At 30.1% G+C, this 24869-nt stretch overlaps 5 protein-coding genes across 5 annotated transcripts; 3 read left to right on the forward strand and 2 right to left on the reverse strand.

Moving 5' to 3' along the window:
- Positions 1–2933: 2933 nt before the first annotated feature.
- On the reverse strand, positions 2934–7143 carry LOC108774185 (uncharacterized protein C2orf42 homolog). Its single transcript, XM_018540226.1, has 7 exons — positions 7048–7143; positions 5500–5891; positions 5082–5402; positions 4660–4870; positions 4378–4583; positions 3327–4242; positions 2934–3154 (listed from the first exon to the last, which is right to left on the reverse strand). Exons 2-7 carry the CDS (start codon positions 5884–5886, stop codon positions 2985–2987), a joined length of 2211 nt encoding a protein of 736 aa, XP_018395728.1. The 5' UTR covers positions 5887–5891; positions 7048–7143; the 3' UTR covers positions 2934–2984.
- Positions 7144–7698: 555 nt separating this feature from the next.
- On the forward strand, positions 7699–9624 carry RpL19 (ribosomal protein L19). Its single transcript, XM_018540225.1, has 4 exons — positions 7699–7752; positions 8105–8211; positions 8339–8502; positions 9265–9624. Exons 1-4 carry the CDS (start codon positions 7748–7750, stop codon positions 9580–9582), a joined length of 594 nt encoding a protein of 197 aa, XP_018395727.1. The 5' UTR covers positions 7699–7747; the 3' UTR covers positions 9583–9624.
- Positions 9625–11005: 1381 nt separating this feature from the next.
- Positions 11006–13839, forward strand: eIF2Bdelta (eukaryotic translation initiation factor 2B subunit delta). Its single transcript, XM_018540227.1, has 5 exons — positions 11006–11950; positions 12196–12323; positions 12548–12725; positions 12992–13172; positions 13398–13839. Exons 1-5 carry the CDS (start codon positions 11006–11008, stop codon positions 13607–13609), a joined length of 1644 nt encoding a protein of 547 aa, XP_018395729.1. The 3' UTR covers positions 13610–13839.
- A 2636-nt stretch (positions 13840–16475) lies between these two features.
- On the forward strand, positions 16476–17698 carry mTerf5 (mitochondrial transcription termination factor 5). The gene is made up of 3 exons (XM_018540232.1): positions 16476–16830; positions 16920–17129; positions 17350–17698. The coding sequence occupies exons 1-3, from the start codon at positions 16490–16492 to the stop codon at positions 17639–17641; spliced, it is 843 nt and encodes a 280-aa protein (XP_018395734.1). The 5' UTR covers positions 16476–16489; the 3' UTR covers positions 17642–17698.
- A 3353-nt stretch (positions 17699–21051) lies between these two features.
- repo (homeobox domain-containing protein reversed polarity) lies at positions 21052–23769 on the reverse strand. The gene is made up of 2 exons (XM_018540224.1): positions 23760–23769; positions 21052–21939 (listed from the first exon to the last, which is right to left on the reverse strand). The coding sequence occupies exons 1-2, from the start codon at positions 23767–23769 to the stop codon at positions 21311–21313; spliced, it is 639 nt and encodes a 212-aa protein (XP_018395726.1). The 3' UTR covers positions 21052–21310.
- Between the last annotated feature and the right edge of the window lie 1100 nt (positions 23770–24869).

Here is a 24869-nt window from a genome sequence, read left to right on the forward strand (position 1 = left end):
GTGTTTTTAAAGTTTTATTTATTTTCTATATGTTAATTATGATTATTTAATAAGTTAATCTTTTTTCTTATTATATTTTTTGCTCCAACTATGTGGGAACAAAGAACTGATATGCAAATATTGGCGGGAATTGCTGAATAATGACGGACCAATAAAAATTGGCTGTCTCGTGTCGCGACTCTGATTAGAGGATCTCTAGGAGTCTGGGGTCAGAATTTGGAATCTGGGGGGTGATTGTGCATCTTAAAACCTAGTGAAAATCATAAAAGTGAGCTCTCACTTGATTGGCTAATTTTCATCATAGTGAGAATGCGATATTTTTCACGTGAGATTGTTTGGCAAGAAATTTTTTATCGAATTGTGCCAAAGTGTGCCTAACCTGAATAGTCGTCAACTTTAACGCTTAATATCTCGGTTCGTAGGGCAGAGCGACACTTTTTTTTGCCAGATACTTTCGTTTTATGCAAAAACGCATCGATTGAGTATATTTTTATCAAAATTTAAGAGGAGCGGGTTCTTCTTTATATTTACCGTGTGTCGAAATCAGTCGAAATTGTTCGAACGAAATTTGTCTTATTTAAGACAATGGACATTTTTATGCTTCTTTGCATAGAGGAAAATGAAAATGACAATATTTGCAAAAGAAATTTAAATTGAATTAGAAGACGATTATGAGATACACAAGATCCATTCGATATCCCAAATAGTACATTTCAAAAATTATATAGATAAAGTATATACCTAAATAATATTATGCTTTATGGGCCTTCTACAATAAGCCGTAAGTCACAAATCACAAGTCATAAGCTAGAAATGGACCAATCACAGTCGTCAATTTTTAGTTACTTAATTACTTCCGATTTATGACTTATGGCTTATTGTAGAAAGCCCATTATATGTCATGAATTATACACATTAATGTGCGTAATTATTAATATGTGAAAAACATTAAAAACGTTTGAAAAATGTATATTTAATGTAGTCTTTAAACGTGTACAAAATAAGGTTTGTGCCTTATCGTGGGCTTCACTTCTCGTACTTTCATATCACATGAAAAAATACGCACGATTGGCTATGATCATAGTGAAAATACGATATCCCTATGCTCATGGGAGCTAAACGTGAAATATATTGCGCATATGAATTAATATGAATTGAGATGTGAATAAGAAATTTAACCTCTTTATCTTTGCAGAGATTGACAGAGATATGTAAAAAGGTGTATATTAAAAAATTTTTTGCAAACAATTATTGCGACCTGTGACAAAAATGAACATAACCGAGAAATAAAAAAAAATATTAATTTCCTTTATGTAAAGATATCTCGATTTCGGCAGAGGACGTTTACAATACAACAGTGAAAATAAACGAAAATTAAATTAAATTAAATTTAAATTAAATAATAATTTTAATTAATAATTTTAATTTAAATTTCTTTTGCGAATATTATTGTCATTTTCATCTTCCTCTATGCAAAGAAGCATAAAAATGTCCATTGATATGCCTTAAATAAGACAAATTTCGAACAATTTCGACTGATTTCGACACACATTGGCACAATTCGACAAGAAATTTCTTGCCGAACAATCTCACGTGAAAAATATTGCATTTTTACTATGATGAAAATTAGCCAATCAAGTGAGCTCACTTTTATGATTTTTACTAGGTTTTAAGATACACAATCACCCCCAATTCATATTGATTCATATGCGCAATACATTTCACATTTAGCTCCCGTAAGCATAGGGATATCATATTTCCACTACGATCATAGCCAATCGCGCGTATTTTTTCATGTGACATGAAAGTACGAGAAGTGAGGAAAGTCGACAAAGATACACAATTGACCCCCTGTAGTGTGATTACGGATTTACGCTGCATGTGAAAGCAACTTAATTTGTTCAAAAAAAACTGTAATGTCGTGTAATCGGAAGTTTTTGAAATATAATATTACAACTATTTCTTTATTACAAAAAGCTGAATAAAGAGGGTAAACTAAATTTTCGAAAGATATGAAAAATATATCGAAAATGATAAAATTATTTTAAATAAATAATAAAAAATAAATTTTTTTTTAAATATATAACATAAGTAAAGTCAATAGCAAAAGATTATGCTCATATTTAACACTTATATAACTTTAATATCATAAAATTATATAATATACTTGCATACGTGTAAAATTTATATATATTTATATAAATTAATTACGCAAAGCTAATTACTTATGTATTTATTGCACATATAGTTAATCTATTTTTAATTCAATTTATATAATATATGTGTATATATAATTAATGTGATTTAAATAAATTTATTTTCAAATTCAAATATTCACAAAACAGAACCAATAATGTTAAATAATATAAATATATATATCTTTTTACATAACAGCATAAAATTTAAATTATATATATTTACAATATATATTACAATATTTTTCAACCACTATAATATAATTATTAATAACATTAACACATTTCATGATTACAATATTTGATATACTTTTCTCATTAAGTTAAGAATACAAGACGTAAAATAAAGAAAACAGAATTGTTACATAGCGTTAATCACTACATAAATACAATAGAGAAGAAGAGATTTATCAATTATTACTAATTAAAAAACAAAATTGATATTTTATCAGATTAAGTTATACTACTGTTTAATTGTGTATAAAAATTACATCAGTCTTTGAATTTTTGTGATATAAAAGCATATTAATTAATATTTTCATTTGCTATAAAGAGACAATTATCTTAGGTTTAATTATCTAATTGGTACTTATCACTTAAAGTTTAACTCCGTTAATAAACTTTTAGTTATTTATAAATTATAATATTGCATTTGTAACATTTAATCAAACAATTATTCTCCAATTACATGTCGCATAATAATTGTTCTTTGTGTCTTATAAATTGTCATATATTATTTTGTAAATGTACGATAGAAAAGTAAAAACAGCAATTTCAAAAGTAAAGATTTTAATCATTTTTAGAAAGAGCAATTTTCCTCCATTTATGGTTTGTTTCGTTTTTTACATGTCCAAATTCAAACCTGATTCTAAGCTCACCGATCTTTGAAATTGGTAAAATATCCGGTATCCATTCTATCAAAAATGGTGTAGGTTCAACTTGATTCGGAGAAGTATTTCCTAAAAATAAACAAAAGAAAAGCACATATTACATAAAAATATCTATTAATATCTATTAATATCGTCTTTTCTATTAATGTTAAATTTTTAAATATAAATAAATAATTAGACTCTAAAATCTCTTGGCAAATAATTTAGTAAGTAATAAATGATTCCTTGCATACTAACTTACCCACTTTTAAATATGTTTTCAACTCTAACGGTTTAATTAATGCATTATTATTCGTTTTTTTGAAACGATCTATTTCTGTTTCCTCTCGTTTATATAATTCATATGTTCCATCTGCATTTTGCACAAAACTTCTTGTAATCTCCAGAGGTATATATGGTGTCTCAAAAATACTCTTTACATGTAAGATATTTGTTATCTGCCATGTGTATTTGGTAAACGTTCCCAATGGTACTCCATCTTTTCTAACAAACGCAGTTGTTGAATTCGGTAAGCGTTTCTTTTTGCCGCCACATGATATTCGTTCGCGTAAACAGTCAAAAAATATCTGCGGCACGTGAAATACTAATGGATCAGGTTTGCCATCAAACTGGAAATGCATTGTTTGATTTATTCGCTCGGTTATTGAAGCAAGCCACTTGATAAATGGCAAGCTCGTACTGGCCTCGTCTAAGTCATCGCAAGTATTTTGATATTTTTTAACAATTTGTGATTTTGTCTTCGACTTCCTTAACTCGATCGAATTTAGATTCAAATTACTGTTATTCAAATGCTTTTCATCTCTTTTCCGTTTCGTCGAAATTGTTGGTTGCATTGCATTACTTTCAGAATTTAATGTACTTTTATTATTATAATGTATTACTGCGTTGTTGTCAACTATTTTGACACCACTGTTATTTAGGGCAACATTATTGTCGACAAGCTTTGCATTAGTCACATCCAAGATTGTAGCACTGGCATCAAGAACTTTTAATGTACTTGGATCTAATATCTTTATGTTATTATCGTTCAATATATACTGACTGTTGTTAAGTACATTGTATTTTGTGTCAATTGTCCCTTGATCATCTAGTATCTTTATGGTATTTCCTCCTCCCAATTGAACACCATTTTGATCAATTACTTCTAAATTATGTACCTGCAAAATATATAAATATATAACTTAAATAATTTCAATCATTTTTTTCAAAAATTTTATGAAATAATTAGTTTAAAATTTTTTATAAATTAATAAAAAAATATTTTTTTAACATAAATGTTTTATGCATCTTACTTGTGATATTATGTTATTATCGTCTAGTAAACTGCGCTCGCATTCCACTTCTATATTTTCAACAATACCATGCGGTAAAATCGAAGAATCTAAATTTATAGAATCTAAGTCTAATCTATTTCCATCTAAACTTTGTACAGTTAGAGTATCATCACGAAAAATTAAAAGATGTGTATCGGTATCGTCGGTGGTTAAACTATCGTAATCTGAAATTTTATATCATATCATATTATCATGGACAATAAATTTCTAAATGTATAATATATGTCCATGCAATCTTACCAATTCCAATAATTTTATCTTCATTTTGCGGTACAATTGCTAGAGATTTTTCAATATTAGATTGCGTTTGATCTAGATTTATGTAATAACTAAATTCTTCAGATAACTTTGGGTCGCTAGCAAAAGCACAAATGCATGCGTAAAAGTGCACACATCGCTTTAACTGAGATGAAGTACTGTCAACTCCTTTATCTCCTATTTTTGTTGTGCCCTGCATAAATTATTATTCAATAAAATATTTTTTTGTATTTAAAAATATTTTTGTTATATATATATATATACATATATACATACATATGTGTATATATATTTTTTTAAATAATTTAGAGATTCTATATATATATTTTATTAACTACTTGTAATCTCTTTTCAAATTTTTTCAGAAAAAATCTTTTTATACAAATTATGTGTATTTTACTTACCTTAAATGTAGTACAACTACAGAAGTAACGATGTTCTATTCTATCCTTTAGTTTACTAACAAAGAAAGAAAAGTGCAGATAGCCTAGAGGATGTTTTGGGGAAGCTTTACATTTTACTGCCATTATATTCTTTGAGACTCTTTGTACTAAGGGACCAGAAGTTTCTGTCGCTAATAGCCATATCTCTTGCTTCGTTTCATTATTTACATTTAACGACAACAAAATAGAATTCTTCAAAGTTAATGGTTGTGCTTCCGCATAACATTTTAATGCTGTTTGAATGTGCTGACATATGGACATATTATCTGAATAATCTTTCTCCTAATAATAAAATTACACAGATACATATGTACAAATATAATATAAATGTAATTATAGAATTATATCAATATGCAAAATCTTATATAATAATATTTACATGACATTTAAGGACACTCGTATGAAAGCTTCTCTCACAGCTATCAACAAAACACAATGCCGTGGTTTGTGAAATAAGTGTTGTAATATCATTTGAAATAGTGGCATTTATCAATGGTAACTGTACAAAGCCACGGTAATCAGGTCCCTTGTCTTTGACTCGTACAGAAAACACTTGCACTGTTGAACCTGTGATTAACTTGCATGCTTCTGTGGATAATTTTCGCTTCTCACCAGATTCCTTAAACACGGCATCACAATATTTATTCTTACAACAGAGACCACGCGATCCGTTGTAAGTTCCACATTTCGGACATTTTCGAACACCACGAAGAGTAGCTTTTCCCAGGTCGGATAAAAGTTTCTTCAAACGTTCTTCATTGGACATAGCTGCTATATATTATAATATATATTAAAAAATTTTAATAGAATTTTCTGAGTTATATTTTCTATTGAATTTATATAGTTTTCCTACTCTACTAAAATATGAGTATTATTTAATTGATAGAACAATTATTAAGTTAATAAGCAATGTTAATAAATTATCTATTAAGCACTTAATATCTATTAAATTGCATTTTAAAAAAATTGTAATTACTCCATTAATATAAAAATGGTTTTAAAAAATATTTAAAGAAATTGTTTTAATTTTAAAAATTATATCTTTTTCTCTTTTTTGTTTTGCTAATTTGTTTCTTATCCAAACTAATAATCAAAAATTTTATTTGCAAGTAAAATACTTTTTCTTCTCTATCATCTTATTAAATATAAGTTGAAGAGAAAATAATAAAGAACAGACATTGGACTCAGCTTATAAAGCATATCAATATGCTAAATCAATATAATTACTGTACAATTTAGCAACAATATTCTGACATATATATAAATAAGGAACTCTTATTTGCTTAGTTAAACAGACTTACAGTTAAAGGATTTCAAAAGCTGTGTTGGATTGCCTATATAATTTGTAGTATCTTAACTGTATATATTAATTTGAAAATTAATTAAGCTTTTCTTCAATCCAATTATTATTAAATTATTTATAATCGAATTAAAAAAAATAAGAAAGAAAAAAAGAGACGATAATGAGGTAAGAGAATGAGATAATAAATTCCAAAAAATAGTTTTATATATAGGAAGACAATAAAGAATTATATATTCTTGATGTAAATAAAAAAAAGTTATGTTGTCCCACTAATAAAAATGTCATGTCCTTTATTTTGAAATTATTTTTTGATTAAATTAAAGAACAATATATTACATTGACATGGAAACAAATATAAAAAAAAAATATAAAAGTTAGAAAAAGAGCTGTTATTATTTCTCCATTTAGTAGGCTAGACATATACATGCTGTAATGTAAAACTAATTGGAAGAAAAGTTCTTCTCACATATTATATTGAGTTGTATAATAAAAGCGACAAAATAAATGTGCCGTTGTTCGTGTTTCTGCTAGTAGGAGAAAAAGAGGTACCAAAAAAATGCATTCCGCGTATTGCGAAGCGCATGGAGTTATATCTCGTTGTAAAAACAACATTACCGATGTTACCTTCCGATATCGCAGAAGCGACGTGAAGATCGTACAGCCGTGAGGGAAAAAAATATGTCTCTTTTGGTCTCTCTTTCACAACCGGATTATGTTTCGAATTACTAAATTCGCTTTAGATAGTAAATAAATAAAGCCCATCACGAGAGTATTTAGTGCAGATGGCGTAAACTCTTACCACGGTTTTATTGAAAAGCTAGAGGGTTAATTGTATTGACTTTCTGTATTCGTACCGCAAATCATTGATAAAACTTTATGGCCCGTATTCAGAACGCACTTTTATCGATAATTAGATCAAAAGCGGATTATATAATGTTTTTTCAAACATATTTAAAATATATTCAAAAATTATTTGTATTACAAAAGAGAAAGGATTATATATATATATATTTAATCTTTTTTAAACATCTAAAATATATTTTTAAAAATCATTTTATATAGTTCAAAATATGCACAGAAAACAATCTTTACTTTTTAACAAAATTATAATTTTAATTATTTCCTCCCTTTTATAAAAATAATAAGTATCCCTAATATATTGACCAATAGGAATATTTTTTGTCCCGCAGCCAATCTGGTCATAGAAGATAGGACAGACGCTGCCTGCCACCATGTAAAGCCGGCTTTACATTTTCTTGAAAAGGGAAACAGCCATCTTGCGATCTTACGTCTCTTTTACAGAAGACAGCTTGTGGAGGACAATATGAGGTTCGTTCACTGCAAATTTAATATGTTATTTAAACAAGTATAAGCCGTTAAATACACATAAAGTTGTCATGTGAATCTCTAAAATCCGATCGCACATACAAATACGATTTTGCGACGGAAATTGAAAGTATTTCCATCACGTACCACTTTCCGTTCGCGGTCTGCAAAGCACATGGGCTTTTTAACAAAACATTCTTATAAATGACGTATCTCTCGTTATGTCGACGATAAATTCTATCGTTGCGAATAGAATTTTGGAAAATCAGTGCTTCTCGTTACGAATGTTTTGCCTACAAGTGTTTCATGATTAATTCAATTTAAAATGAGTATAACCTCATCTTTATTATTACAGTTCTTTGAAACTGCAGAAGAGGCTAGCAGCCTCTGTTATGCGATGTGGCAAGAAGAAGGTCTGGTTGGATCCGAACGAAATTAATGAAATTGCGAATACGAATTCTAGTAAGTTGTGCTTTACATTGCAATTTGATTATTTTTTTTTACAAAATTTATAAGCAGTATATTAACAAGATAATTGTTGCATCATTTTCTTTATATATATATTAATACTTATATATTTATTTTTTAGGACAAAATATTAGAAAACTGATCAAGGATGGTCTTATTATTAAGAAGCCTGTGGCTGTACATTCGAGAGCTCGCGTTCGTAAGAATACCGAAGCTAGACGCAAGGGTCGTCATTGTGGTTTCGGTAAAAGAAAGGGTACAGCAAACGCCCGTACGCCTCAAAAAGTATGTACATTTCAGTGTAGTTAAATTTAACATACAATTGAAAAGCGTAGTTAGAGAAAAAAAATAATACATTTTAATTAGAAACCAGGGTTGGTAAAAAAGAACATGTGAATGAGTGAATTTTATGTTTTAAATTATTTAAAATATATTTAATCAACGTTTTTAACATATTTCAAACAATTTTTACAGTACAATTTAGGTCCGGTTGTATCGATGTTACTTTGATTATAAGTGAGACAAAATTATTTCTGTCTTGTTTTAAAGCTGAAAGAAACAAAACAAAGAGGGAGAGAGACTAGAATTGAATGAATTTTAAACCTCATTTAAAGTCAAAGTGACGTTGGTACAATCAGGCCTTATAGCATTAAAAATTAAAACATGTTTAGAAATATAATGTTTTAGCCTTAAAAAAACATTAATCTTTGCCAACTCTCTCAAAAACTATGTATTCTAGTATATATATGATTTCTGACAGGTAAAATTTTTGTTCTGCTATTGCTATTGTCTATACTTTTTAATGATGCATTAAACCTTATAATTGTTACGCTACATTAAGTAGGTTTCACTTGATGTTTGTGGCATTCGTCAACATTATTTTATCCATGTTTATCAAATTTCAAGGATGAAATGATGCTCATGAGTATTGTAAATGTCAAATTAAACACCCATTGTTTTTTATCTCTATTGTATTAATCTCAAAATCGTAAACATTTGTATGTAATCAGTAAAGAATATGTATAATCATTTACATGTATCGTGCAGGATCTCTGGATTCAAAGAATGCGAGTCCTTCGTCGTCTTTTAAAGAAATATCGTGAAACGAAGAAGATTGATAGACATCTGTATCACTCGTTATACATGAAAGCTAAAGGTAATGTTTTCAAAAATAAGCGAGTGCTGATGGAGTTTATTCACAAGAAGAAGGCAGAGAAGGCCCGTGCTGAGATGTTATCTGATCAGGCTGAAGCCCGGCGCACAAAGGTCAGGGAAGCTCGTAAACGTCGTGCGGAACGTATTGCATCAAAAAAGCAAGAACTATTGCAATCGTATCAACGTGAGGACGATGCCGCGAAGAAATAAATTGTGCGATGTATCTTAAGTAAAAATTGTATAAATAAAATGAAAAAAAAAAATCATCTAAGCGAATCAATTTTCTCTAGAGTTTTGTTCAAAAGAATCAACACTTACAGAAATAATTATGCGAATAATAATTTGGAAAGAGATACGAAAAATTAAATATAAAGTGTGTTACAAAATTAGATTAACTCCAATTAGCTAATAATCCTAGAAAATCTAACGGTCTTTTTAATTATAAAATGATATTGGTTTCAACACACAAAATTAATAATATAAAAAGAAAAAATTATAAGTATAAATTTTAGTAAAATAAAAGTTTTATTTGTTAATTATTATTAACTGTCAACTGAAGAGTATACAATTATGATTACATTTACACGACTCGGTTTATACCGAAGTTACATATCGATGTTATGAAATTGGTTAATCAAGATCACTCCATTCTTTAAAGGAATAGCTTTAACTGGCCAATTTCTAATACCTTTATATGTGCAGAATAATTATAAAAATAATGGAGGCGATCTTCACATTTTTTTGACGTCTTTAGACGAAAAACAATATACATCTCTCTCGAAAGTCCTCTATTTTTGTAAAATATATTTTTCTAAAATTAAAAATAAACATGGTTTTAAGGACATATTAAAATAATCCTGTATACATCGTTTTATTTTTCTTTTGTTTTCATCACGCATGCGTGAAAATTCAACCCGATTCACATATGGGTCCGGCTCCTTTCTTCTTTACTACTAGTTGCTGCTAGTCTACATAAATATTATGTCTATGTTTGTGAACATGTGTTTTGCGTATCTTCGGCGTATGTCGAAATTGCTCGAAATTACTCAGAATCCACACGAGAGCTTTAACCATTCAAGTATTTAATACGAAAAGATTCAATCAGGTTTGAGTTTGGGTTCGATCAGGTTTAGTGAAGCATAATTTAAATAAGAGAAGATTAAATAGTTTTCTCTTGTGTGTATTATAATTTATTAAATTATATAGTAAAATATAATTTTGGATAATTATATAAAAATTATAGAATACACAATACACTCACCATCTCCGCTTTTGATAAAATTAGACTCATTAGTCGCGTTTTCACTCAAAACGAAAGAATCTGGAAGAAAAACACGACGGTCTGCCCCACGAATTGAGATATTAATCGTTTCGCTGTTTATAGTTTCGAGCAAAAGTTAATGTTGCCAAAACGAATCACTGTGTTTCATCTGGTCTGATGCAACAGCACATCACACAATCAAGATTGGAATTTACATGCAGAGCATGTGTTTGTTTACTGAAGTCGATGGATAGTGTTTTAAGTTTCTGATAGATGTTAAGAAATATTCAATAACGGAAAGAACAATATCTCGGAAAAAGGAAGAATTTAGAGATATACAATCGTTAATTTTAACAACAAAGACGCACAAACATGTCTCTACCAAAATCGAACGAGAAGCCGAATCTCTCGCAAAAAACCAGAGAGGAAATCAAAGCAGAACGCGAAGCAAAAAAGACTGCTAAAGCTGCTGCTAAAGCAGCAAAGATTAATAATGATAAAATAGATGATGTCAAAAATGTAGGACCAGCCAATTGTAAGATCCCAGCGAAAGATGTAAGAGAAGATGTAACAGCAGAAAAAGATAATAAGGTAGTAGAAAATACTAAAATTAAATGTAAATCTGCAGTAGCTGATTGTAAAATCTTGAAAAAAGATACACAAGCAAATGTAGCAGTAGATACAACAATATCGTCACTTACAAACGCCTTAAAGGAAAATGCAATTCAATCCTTGAATGTCCAAAACAGTGTATCCGAAAGTAAAAATGAAGGAGGTAAAAGCAAAGCTCAGCTTCGTGCAGAACGAAGAGTTAAGCAAGAGGCCCAGAGAGCTGTCAAACAGCAACAGTTAGCAAAGGATAACATAAAAAGTGAAGAATCTCTCAAACCACATATAGAAACTGTATCTGAATGTCCAGTGAAAAAAAGTGTTGTGAACAATGCAGTGAGAGAGAATGCACATACTGTCAATTTATTTAAACACTTGTATCAAGAAAGGGAGCGCTCTTTATTTAATATTGCTACAGTAAACTCAAATATACATCCAGCGATAGTTAGATTAGGTGTTCAGTATGCTAACAAGGTCATTGTTGGTAGTAATGCGAGATGCGTTGCGCTTTTAGCTGCTGTCAAACAGATGATCCAGGATTTTGAGAAGCCGATACACGAAGATTTCATACGTGGTCTCGAGGCAAACTTAAAAGAATCATTAAAGTATCTGTGTCATTGCAGACCATTGGGTGTCTCAATGCATAATGCTATGCGTCACCTCACGTGGCAGATGACACAGTTTTCATCTACATTATCGGATGAAAAAGTAAATGATTTTGTATTTTATTCTTGCCATATAATTATACCTTTAATTTAATTATTCTCTTATTTCGTACAAATCTGTCTGACTCGTATAAATCAAAGACTATTAGATATATGTAGATAATAAAAAAGAATGTAAGAAACAGGGAAATTTGAGACAATTTGTAAATTTTCATGTTCATTGGATTTAAATCTTATGTAGTTTAATGGCTTAATACTTAATAGTTTATTGAATATAATGTATTACAGGCAAAAAGTAAGTTACAAGGAATGATTGATACCTATATCTCGGAACAAATTCAATTGGCTGATAAAGCGATATCATTAACAATACAAAGTAAAATATCCAATGGAAATGTTATTTTAACATATGGCTAGTGAGTATATTTTATAACTTATTTATGGAAATATAATTCTACAAATAAATCTTCCTCTTTTAAAGATTTATTATATCTTATTTATTATTTTTGTTACTTTTTGAAGATTTATTTTATTTCTAAAATACATAATAATATATTTATTCCTATATATATATTTCTATGAATTTTTATAAGAAAAAACATAGAATATATATTATTTCTGAAAATAAAATACATTTCAGTTCATCTTTAATTCACAAGATATTAGTAGAGGCGCATTCTGCAGGCAAACAGTTTCGTGTAGTTGTGGTTGATGGTAGACCATGGCTAGAAGGAAAGGAACAACTGAGACGTTTGGCAAAACATGGGATTGAGTGTTCGTATATACTAATCAATGCTCTCAGCTTCATTATGCCAGAAGTAAGTAATTATGCTCACAGTGATCTAAAGAACTTATTTTAAAAAATTTGTTTAATTCATAAATGTCTCAAAAATAGATTTTATACATTAAGATTAATTATTTAATATTTAAAAAATTCTATTTTACATATATTATTGCACAACTTTTCTTTTTGTTTTAAATATAGATTTAGGAATAAAAATGTGGAAATATATCAATTTTCTTTAAATATATATCTACTTCTAATTTCTCTTTATACTGCTAATTTATTATTTCACTTATCTAGGTCAGTAAAGTCTTTCTTGGTGCCCATGCAATATTAGCTAACGGAGCAGTGATGTCAAGAGTAGGAACGGCGCAGGTTGCTTTAATGGCGAAAGCCTTTAACGTTCCTGTTTTAGTAGCATGTGAAACACACAAATCGTCTGAACGAGTGCAGACGGACTCTATCGTTCATAATGAATTAGGTAAACAAAGAGGAAAAATAAAATATAATAAATCATAAATATCTTTAGTATCAGTGCACCTCGCTCTGATGAAGCGAACGTCATGGTTCACGAAACTTGTTTTTGAAAAAGAATATATATATATATATTCTTTTTCAAAAACGATTATAACTTTTATCCAGTTTTTCAATTTTCTTGATCTATTTTGTTATACTGCTTACTCATTTTGTTCTACGTCTGTTTTAGGTAATGCAGATGATCTCGTGAATCATCAATCAAATGGTAATTCGAAAAAATCGCTACTCTCAAATTGGCGAACGAAGAAATCATTAAATCTTTTGAATATTACTTACGATGTGACACCAGCCGATCTTGTAACGGCTGTCGTCACAGAATTGGCGATTCTGCCATGCACTAGTGTTCCTGTGATTTTACGAATTAAACCTTCCGAAGTGTAAATACGTACACAAACGATCATTAATGCCTTCTGTCTTGAAAGAGCAGTTTAAAAGTTTCAATTACGATAAAAATTATATGTCATTCTAATAGATAGCTTTGGAGTAGTGATTGTCGGACTCAACATGACATACAAACATGGTATATGAATACCTAATACAATGCGTCTGCTTGAAACGTAATTAATTTCAAATGGAAGAACGTTTACTCGACGAAAGATGAAAAAAAAAACGCGCAATATCCAAAAAATAAAAACGAGTAAAATACAGAAATTACTGAATATAATATTTTAATGTAAATACGTACGGATTAGATTATTTGATAATTTTACACAAAACAATTTACATTAATCGAATATAATGCAAGATTGATATTGATTAATATATGAAGAGATAAAAGCGATAGTGTAAGTTACTTTTTTAAATTTATTGACTTGAGATTATTGATGCAGTCTACTGAGGCAAATGTTAAAAAAACCTTTTATTTTTCAGAGTTATAATTAAGTGACTAACACCACTATGGCTTTCATCCCTCCATATTGTGTTTATATGTAATTGTTGAAATAAAATTTTTTAATTGTATTGTAAAAAGGAATAGTAAAAGTTTCGCTTAGAGAAAATTACTAATATTTACTAAGTTTTCTAAAGGCAATTAATATCAATCAGTATTTTATACATCTAACATGTATCATAATTTTCATTTTAATACAGGACTGATGTAATGCTGTTGATATAAATTGTAAAAAATAAATATGTTTCTGCTAAAATCTTAGTCTTTTAAATTGCATATGTTTTTTTTGGTCTATTTTACAAATTTCAATTTTATGTTAATGACATTGTAATATCGGCAGATTCTGCTGACAAGTACTGATTTGAATCTGATAAATTTCTCTCTCTATAGCTAGTATGTATTTTTTTATGTTTTGGCAAACTATACATTCTGAAAATGTAATTAAACTGTTTTTTATATAAGTTCCAAACACACATTGATAGCAATTATTTATGCTTATTTATAAAAAATCTATTGGTATTGGTCTGAACACAACCACAAACATATTCATTATATGATCATATAATTTTTTAAATTTTATCAGATAAATAATTTAATCATTTATTGTAAAAAGATACCTAATTGGCCATGTATCTCTTATTTCAATACCATCACTTTTATACTCCTATTTCTTTTCCAATGTTCCATCACTCTATCTCACGTTTTTTTTTTAGAATTTGAAGGAAGTATTAGGAAAGTCTAGAAATGTGTTTTGTTTCATGCATGATGTATCATTTTATCTTTGTCCACTTTTAATTTTGAAGAAAGATAAAATACACCGTGCGCGAAACCGAATGTACCCCAGAATAAATTAAGGTTAAGATTTGACTAGTGATTAGAATCCTAACCTAACAAATTGACTTGACTCTTGATCATTTTAGGTCACTATTAAACATCTGATTTTATCACACGTGTGATTGCCATGAATTTAAAAAATCTAAGCCAAATTTGAGAAAATAATCATAAATCTAAATATATACATCAATATATACAATATCTTTTAATAATGAGATTCACTTATAAAGGTTGGCTCAAAACATCGTCTATTATAAAACAGAATGAACTTCGAAAGATCCTCATAACAAACCTGGGTTTAACTTCTACTGATGTGGACAAATTTTTTAATATGAAAATATATACCTATCTTCCTTATTATCGAATAATAAAAAATTGCATGATATGTCAGGTAAGATAAATATAACTTATTATTTCTATGTGTAATTAACAATGATTTTTTTCTAAAAGGCAAATAATAAGTAAATTAATAATTAATTTGATTTTTTTTCATAATATAATTTTATTATTAATCAATTTTGTAATAATGTAATTAATAGAATCGAGAGATCGATAAAAAGAATTGCTAACTAAAATAGTATTTAGTTTGAATAAGCTAACTAAATTAATAAATTAATTTAGCTAACTAAAACTGTATTTAGTTTGAATAATTTATCCAATTGTAACATATAGTCATTCATTTTAAACAAATTCTTAAAAAAAATTTGTGTATGTGTGTATATATTACATGATTTTTAGAATATAATTTCTTTCAAAATGAATGTAACCTTTTCTTTCTAAACAAAATATAATATTTTATTTATTTTTTCAGAAATACAATGTTCAAGTGGACTGTATGAAGAAACTCCACTATTGTCTGAAATTACATGACTATACATTAGAACATAAAATTAATGTACTAAAAGAACTAGGAGTGCCTGTTATAAATACATCTTTAATAAACCAGTAAGTTGATTACATATTGATGAAATGATTTATTTTTCTGTGAGAAATTAATATATTTCTCTAAATAATTTTTGAAATTCCAGTTCGCTCGGTCATTTGCACACAACACTATGGAAATTTAAAAATAAAGTTAATATTCCAGCCAAGCAAAACATTGTAGAGAATATATTTGCTGGTAAAGTTCCTAAAAACATTTTTAAATTGAAATTGAATGATCAAATGACAGTTCAGGAATACTATCAGACATGTCTGTTATATTACAAAAATCAGGTGTTCAATCTGTCATATCTAGATGATAAGATATTATTACATAGTTATTTAAAAATAAAGAGCATAAGAATGATTGCAGAGACATTGAAAGTACTCAGGCTTGATCTCCATTATGATGAGGAAATGGTAAACTCTTTATATTCTTTATATTTCTTTATCTAATCTTAATCAAGGTGTTAGATATTTTTTAAGTTTTTACTACTTCTATACAAAATCTTTACATAAATTTATTCTTTAAGTAGATTAAAAAGGATCCTCGGGTTATCATTGCTTCTGCCGATAATATCAAATTACTGTTGAATAGTTCTACAGAGGCTTTAGGGATGCCAATTGTAACATTTTTGAGAAAATATCCTTCTATACTTTTGCAAGATGCGGTTAATGTTAAACAATTACTCATGTTGTTCAAAAAATATGAAATACCAGATAAAAGTGTGAAGAAGTGCATGAATATTTTTCAAATAAGTAACGAAAGCTTTCAAGAACGATTAGAGATCATAAAGCAGCACCCAGATCTGAACATGTGGTATAAGCACCCACGAATACTGCAAATTATTTGCCGGATAAAGCAGACAAAGCAACGCTTAGAATATATTAACATCATGAATTCTTTGAAATGGGCCCAGCCACAAATATTTCTGACTTCAAACACGGAAGTGGACAAGTAAAAGTTTATAGATACTTTTTGAATATACTTGAAATATACTGAGAAACTCTGTACAGTTTGATTGTTTTTATTTTTTTTTGTTCTAGATCTTTGCAAACCGGCTTAGTTTCAACCCGAAAAAGTTTACAGCATATATTTATACAGGAATTGGGAGTAGACAAAAGCAATTTGCTAATGAGGCATCAACATTGGAAAATGACTGCATTTATTGATATCGTGCATATGTTGAAATACTTAAAGAAACATTTTAAGATAAACGAGATATGCTCTAATATACACATCGTACTTTATGAACAGTAATGGCCATATCTACTTAATAAATTAATTAAATTATTATTTAAATTTTTAACAATTTAGAATATTCAGCAAAAATAGTAGTAATAATTCAAATTATTCTTACTGTTTCTATTTCTGTCTTTTTCAATATTTATGAACTATATTCTTTTTTAATAAATTTTCCGTTAATATTAAAATGGATAACTAATCAAATTTCATGTTTTTTTTTTTATTCTACAGATCGAGAGTGAAAAAAGTACTGGCTGATCTAAAACAACAATATTCTAAGGGTACAGAGTACTCATTTACTAATAGCCAGTATCTTGCATTATGCCTATACATGTTGGAGAAAAATAATCATTTCACGGGTGACGGTGTTTGGATCAATGAAGAGAACATGAAAGAGCAATCTTTGAAAAAAAGAAATACTATAGAAAAATTTGACGATAGTACTATAGAAGATATCAATAATAATTTCAGTACAAAAGATGACAGTAATATTGATTATAATAGTATAGATGTAAGGTTGTAGCATTCAGTAAATTAGTAATAATACAGAATAAATATCTGTAAAAATGTAAATGTAAATAGTGGGAAAAATAATATACATAATGTACATAAACGTTTTTACTTGTACAGAATATTTTACAGCAATTCATATTACAGAAAACAAAGATATTGTATACTTATAACGTATGCAACACATGTAAAAATGACATGAAAAAATATAACATTCCAAACGAGGCTATGAAATGAAAAATCAATGCGAAGAATATACGTTACATCGAGTTTTTTTATTTCCATTTATTATAAATTATCTTTGGATACTATATGCGTAAAATTTGTATTCTATGATACGAGAATGAGATTATATCAATTTTACCCCGTTTTTTATTTATTACAAATTATTTTTATATAGAAATTTAATATCGGAAGATACATAAAGCGAGATTATTTCGATTAAGATTCACTGTTTTCTAACGCAAAGGCACAGCGCGTAAGGCATATAATTATTCAAGGCACAGAAAGTTGTCTTGAATTATATTACAAATTTGAACATATTTTGTTCAAATTCTCTCTCTCTCTCTCTCTCTCTCTCCTCTCTCTCTCTCTCTCCCCCCTTCTTTCTCCTCTTCCTTCTTTTCTTTTATTTTTCTTTCACCCTCATTAGTTGAATTAAAAAAATTCAAGAAATTAATTTTTCTAAAACAAAGAAAAATTATTAATAGCATTATAAAAATTATTTTCATTAGATATATATATATATATATTACATATATACGTATATAAGAATATATTTTATACATCCTTATCAACCGAAAGAAAGCATTTTCAAAGTATCGATAATCATTGTGAGATGTCGCTCAAAATGTTTTTTTTTTACATAATTTACTACGAAATAAATTTATTCTTCATTTCAGTTTATAACTTAATTTCTATCAATTTTTACTCAAATTTGCATTTTTAATCGCACGTTGAGACACGAAGTTATCAGAGAACGTATCAGAGAAAAGTACAAAAAAATTCTTATATAAATATATATGTATATAATCTTCCTTCCTCCTTCTGTGTTAAATAAAATATTTTGTATCCCCTCAGTTTTTCTCATCCCCCCCCCTTTTTTCTTTGATATTCTTTCTTTCTCAAAGATATAGATGTTCAATCGACTTATGTCCATTTCTATTAATAGAAATAGATTAATTTTAATTCTGATTTAACTTAATTTTTATCTTTATCTCTATAGATTTAAAAATTAGAATTATGTTCTTTCTCTGGAAGAACTAATTCTTCTTTATTTTTCTTTTCTTTATTCTCTCTAGTTCTAATATTAGGAATATAAATAAGTTTCCGCCGTTTGACAAAAGATGGCACCACCAGTATGTATGGTTAAAATTGCTGTATTGCGCCATCTAGATACAATGCTTTTGAATGTAAAATGGCTGTAATTCTTCTGTAAGCCAATAAACTACATTATCTATCTAAAATTGCTGTAACGTCATATCGAGGGTTGGACATCTGGCAACAACATAACCTTGAAATATTAGCGATTTTGTATCAGCATCATATATCTTTTTTCGTGTGAAAATGTCGAGTTTTGAGCCGAATAAGCGTTCTTTAATTTGAAGAAATCTGCAGCTGAGTAGCTTGTAGAGGGTAAGGCTGCCTTAAATTAGAGACCCTCTAACAGAGACTGGCCATCAGGCGAGTCCGGCATTTCCTAGCGAAATCCTACAAGTGAGAGAGAAATATAGGCCATTTCACTCTTTCACTCACACGAATATGTGCGTTCGTATGTGATCGTTTATTCAAGTTGATTTGAGTTGATTCAAGGTTGTGTTCGTGGTTTTTGCTCAGTACAAAATAATAACAATAAAAATGAGAGATTGCACTGCACAATTCTGGAAAAATTATTTAATATCTGTCTTTAGTCAGGTTACGGCTAAATATGTTTTAAATTATCAATTGTTTCCTAAAATTATTAGAAAGTTTGTCGTATTCAAATTAAGAACATTAAGTAAGAAAAATACTAATATTAATAGAAGATATGACAGTAAATCATTGGCAGTACACACCTTTTTTAAATAAATTTTACAAATGTTAAGTGTTTGTACTTTTGTCACTGATTTCCTAACCTTACTTTAATTTTATTTGAAAAAGATTTAATAGAATTAAGAAAGAGAAAATATTAAATATAGAAATTATTTAACGTATAAACAAAAAGAACGAAGACAATATAAGAGTCAATTTTTAAAATTTAATAACAAAGTCAAAAATTAAATCATAAATGTCAAAAAACAGCTATTATAACAAAGTTATTAAAAGAACGAAGACAATATAAGAGTCAATTTTTAAAATTTAATAACAAAGTCAAAAATTAAATCATAAATGTCAAAAAACAGCTATTATAACAAAGTTATTTAAAGATAAAGATGTATATAACTGACGATAAAACTTGACATGTTTTTTTTTATTTGACGTATATTATTTATATTAATGTAAAAAGCACGGTTTTAATATTTCTATAATATTTATCATTACATACTATTTACATTCCAAGTAAATGCAGTAATTGAAATTTCAATACGAGCGGGAATCGCTAGGAAATGGCGGACCAATCAAAAGTGGCCCCCTGATGGCCAGTCTCTGGCTGCGTTCCGTTTCACGCATATGCGCGCATTCTCCTATAGTATACGTGACGCTCACTATATAAAATGCGCGCATATGCCTGAAACGGAACGCAGCCTCTGTTAGAGGGTCTCTACCTTAAATGAGAGAAGTTGCCATGAGTAGTTTCAAAAGTTTAAGAACGGTGAATTTACCATCAAAGACAAAGAACGTAGTTATTTTCGACATTTTTTTTTTTTCGACATGGAATCCACTAATTACCAGAAAGATGGGAAAAAGTAGTGGCTAACGATGGACAATACTTGGAATAAAACATTAGGTACCGTTCTTTCACAATAAATGCTCAATTTTTGATGAAAAAACGGCGGAAACTTATTTATACACCTAATACTTCGAAATTTAGAATTAAAAAAAGATAAGTTAAACCGAGATTAAAGTTAATCTTCATTGATACATGTAGAAATAGACGTTGGGGCGACAGCGACTAAATTCTGATTAATTTAATCAACAATTAATCTGATTTTATAGTAAAGTTTTTGACTATGTTATAATCTGTTTCCTATAAATTTCCTGATCGTTTTTTCTATATGTGAAACTAAAAAATTCATCTCATTCTATCCATGTTAACAAAATATTACAAGTATGATATATTCTAATTTATTAAGTTAATTTCTGATTAAATTAATTGGAATTTGATGAAAGTCACTTTTAATTTCGCGTAAAATGTCACTCGCGATCACTCAAAAGCAACAAGTACAGAAACATCGCGGCTGTCGCGACGTGAATATTCGAGCTCGAGATTCTAACTTATGCTGCACCGATTGAGATCTCATTGCACGATTTTAATTTTTTCAGTAAAATTTATTTCTATCTCAATCTTATATAGTCGAATTTTGTTTGTTTCGTCATCGAAAGCTACGATCGATGTATAATAAGTAGCGCCGGTGTGAGCCCGGTTGATGAAATTGCGCGACCTAAGTAGTCCAAGACACCTAATACTCCTCGCGCTCGTCACGAAACGCGGACAGATCGCCAAAGTCGCCTAGAAGAGATCTAGAGTGGAGGAGGCCGCGAGTCAGTTCAGAAAAGGAGGCAGCTGCACGTAGCTCGGCTGGCTGCCAGGCTCGCTCTTCACCATCACCTGATCCTTCATGGCCTGGCGCGTCTGCGGCGAGTGCATGCCGTAGTCCTGTTTCTGATCGTTCGGCTGGGGCGGTGGTTGCTGCTGCTGGCCGTAATCGGCCGCGGTCTGCTCGTGCGCGTACTTGTCCGCGAGGCAACCGCCGTGCTCATCCTCGGACATGGAGTTACCCAGGTGGGTGGGCGGCGAGTGCGTCGTCACCATGGTCTGATAGTCGGCACGAGTGAGAGGCCCACCGGGTGGTGGCGGACTATTGCCGCCGCCAGGATTCATGTAGTCCTGATGGACTCGCATCGTGTTGCCAGCGGCGGTCGGCGTGGTGAACAACGCGGCGTCGTGTTGCGTCGGCAACATGCTCGCGTACGACGAATACGAGACGCTGCCGTTGTTGCCGAAGCTCGCAGCCGCTGCTGCCGCGGTCGAGTATGGCGAATTCGACGGATTCAGTAGATTCAAATGCCCCAGATCGTAAGCCGATGAGTACGCCCAGGCGTCCGGCGGCGCCGTCGCTGTCGTCGGCGACGCAAACGGATTCAGGGTATTGTTGAATGACGTGAAGGACCCTGAAAATAGAAGGAAACGTGTACCGATACAAATTTATTTTATCAGATAAAATGTTTAATATTAGGTGTACAAATTAGTTCGGTCCGTTTTTTATGTTCAAAAATGCATTTTTATTTCAAAACAAAATGGAAGAACAGATTAATTAAAGTACTGTCCATCGCTGGCTACTACTTTTTCCCATCTCTCAGGCAATTTTCGAATTCTATCTCGAAAAAATGACTCGTCTTTGGAAGCGATCATCTTTTGGAAAACGGACCAAACTAATTTGTACTCCCAATAATTGGACGAAAAATATTTTATTGACGTACTTGATCTTATCGTGCAAAAATGAAAAATAATATTTCTTATTTTCCTTCTTCAAATTAAATAAGATTGACATATTGTCTTGAGAAAAAGTAATTAACACATTTAAAATTTAAGTTTACATATATATTGTAATATCTTCTCGATGTATTTAATCATAATTACTCTAAAGTAAAAAATTTTTTATTTGTAAGAATAAAACATTCTTTTTTTTTTAGTAATAAATATGATTGTTGCTATATTGATTCTATTTCATGATAAATCGAAGAGTAATTCCGGTCTCTTATCAACACCTAATCGTGCTTACACGTATTCTTACACCATATATATATAAAGTTTAATAAACGTAATATAGAATAATATAAGCTGCTGTCTTTTAATTAAAAAACAATGCCGTTCTACTTTTGTTATTCATTGAATACCAAGAAGGAAAGAACGATGTTTGTGCCAAACTTGCCACCTGAACTATGGGATATGGAAAAAATCGGAAAAAATCTGGGGAATTCAATGAAATAAAATTAAACAGCTGGTTTTGCTGGGAAGTTATTCAAAATGGCGCCCAAAGTTGGCAAAAAACAGTTTTTTGCAGTTTAAAAAAAAAGTATGCATTTTATCAAAAAATGTTTCCTACAAAAGTTGTAGATCTTTTAAAAACCTACAAAAGTTGTTGTATTGAATATGTAAATTAATGCAAAAATGACTTAGTTATCGCGAAAAAATGGCTTTAAATCGCTGTTTTTTAAATTGCCTGTATCTTTTTGAATAAAACAGATATTCTGCTGAAACTTTCAGAAAATATAGCGCTCAATGAGCAGAAAATTTTCGTTTTTTATTTGTATCAAAATGTGGTATAGATGTCGCACAAAACGGTTTTTTCGAAAAAAAAAATCACTTTCGTAGAACGCGATTTAAACAGGTTCTGTAGCACTTACAGACAAAAATCAAAGCTGAAAATTTTCTTAAAGAGTTGTACTACCACGTGAAATATGTGCGCGCACCGTTAATTAATTAATTAATGGCCAAAAATGACCTCAAAAAAAGAACAAAAATTTTGACCCTAAATCTGGGGTAGTTCGACGAGACAAAAGTAATCGTGCATATTATATTAACGTGTAATATGCAATAAATGCACGAAATCGCCTGAAACGTCTAACAGCATTGGAACTTACAATTCTTCACTTATATTTTACTCTAATACTTTAGAATATAGTTTCAAATACTTATTTTAAAAATGTATGGCAGCATTTATGTACACAGGAGGTTCATTGCATGAATGTAAACACAGATAAGAGCCGAGCGGCTGCGTGGTGGGGGAGTTCCGACTAAACAGCCTGCTCAGCCGATCAGGTACGTTGAGGGGACACATACAAAAGAATCTTTCAGTTCGGATCGTCTGAAACGTATGTATGTAGTATATCTATATATACGGTTTAAAAATATATATTTCTGCAAGCAGGGAAAGAAAACGAACAAGAAAAAGTTTACAACTGCACCACCTTCAGATATCCATGCTTACTGAAATACATCGGATAGTAATCCGATATATTGTAACAGGCTGTGACACGACATCGTCGTTCTACAAAAAGGGAAAGAACAAAATTATGAAGGTAATGAACAACAGAAAAGACATACTGCAGACATTAAGTGTATTTTACAACGAACGAGCACAGCAGAAGGAGATATCGGAAATCGGGCGTTTCATAATCCGAAGCTTGTACTCCACGCAAAAAGACGATTGTCAATTGAATGATCTGAGGTTCCAATTGTTCCAAAAAGCCACCTGCAAATCCTCCTTTCATCTAGGTAGCCTTCCACCAACTGAGGGTGCGGCTGACCAGCATTCCTATAGGACGTACTTTCAGTTACAATCCTGGCTGGGAAATCAGTTTGACCCAGAAAGATGGGGCTGGAGAATTGAAATCGAGACATTAGAACCCGTGTGCAGCACTGAACCGATGATTCCAGAAGACGTAATAAAAAAGATTGCGTGCAGATGTGAAACAGGGTGCAGAAGCAATAATTGTGGATGCAAAAAACACGGATTGAAGTGTTCCACAATGTGCATCAAATGTGACGACGACAGCTGCACCAATCTGGAAAAAGTGCGTATTGTTCCGGATGACTTAAATGACATTAACGATGCAGAGACTGAAGTAGAGGCTAGTTGCGAGAATTTTGACGACAGCATCGCTATCGACGATGATGACAAGACTGAGTCCTACGAAAATGTCATCAGTGACGACGAAATGTCAGTCGGACAATCGCGGAAACGGCGAAGAATATGCTAATATTTTTAATTTGTTTCAACGTGGCTGTCTTTCCATTTTTCTTTACATTTCTGTAAAATGTAATTGTAAATTTATAACTAATTTGTAACAGGATCAATAACATTATTCTTGAATTTTTGAAAAGGGATTTTATATTTCTTGTATTTCACTTCTGATTTGTCCAATGAACCTTCTGTGTACATAAATGCTGCCATACATTTTTAAAATAAGTATTTGAAACTATATTATTAAGTATTAGAGTAAAATATAACTGAAGAATTGTAAGTTTCAATGCTTTTAGACGTTCCAGGCGATTTCGTGCATTTATTGTATATTTTTATTTATTGTATATTACATGT

The sequence above is a fragment of the Cyphomyrmex costatus genome, unplaced genomic scaffold (genome assembly GCF_001594065.2).
Source record: "Cyphomyrmex costatus isolate MS0001 unplaced genomic scaffold, Ccosl1.0 scaffold2392, whole genome shotgun sequence".
NCBI classification, from domain to species: Eukaryota; Metazoa; Arthropoda; class Insecta; order Hymenoptera; family Formicidae; genus Cyphomyrmex; species Cyphomyrmex costatus.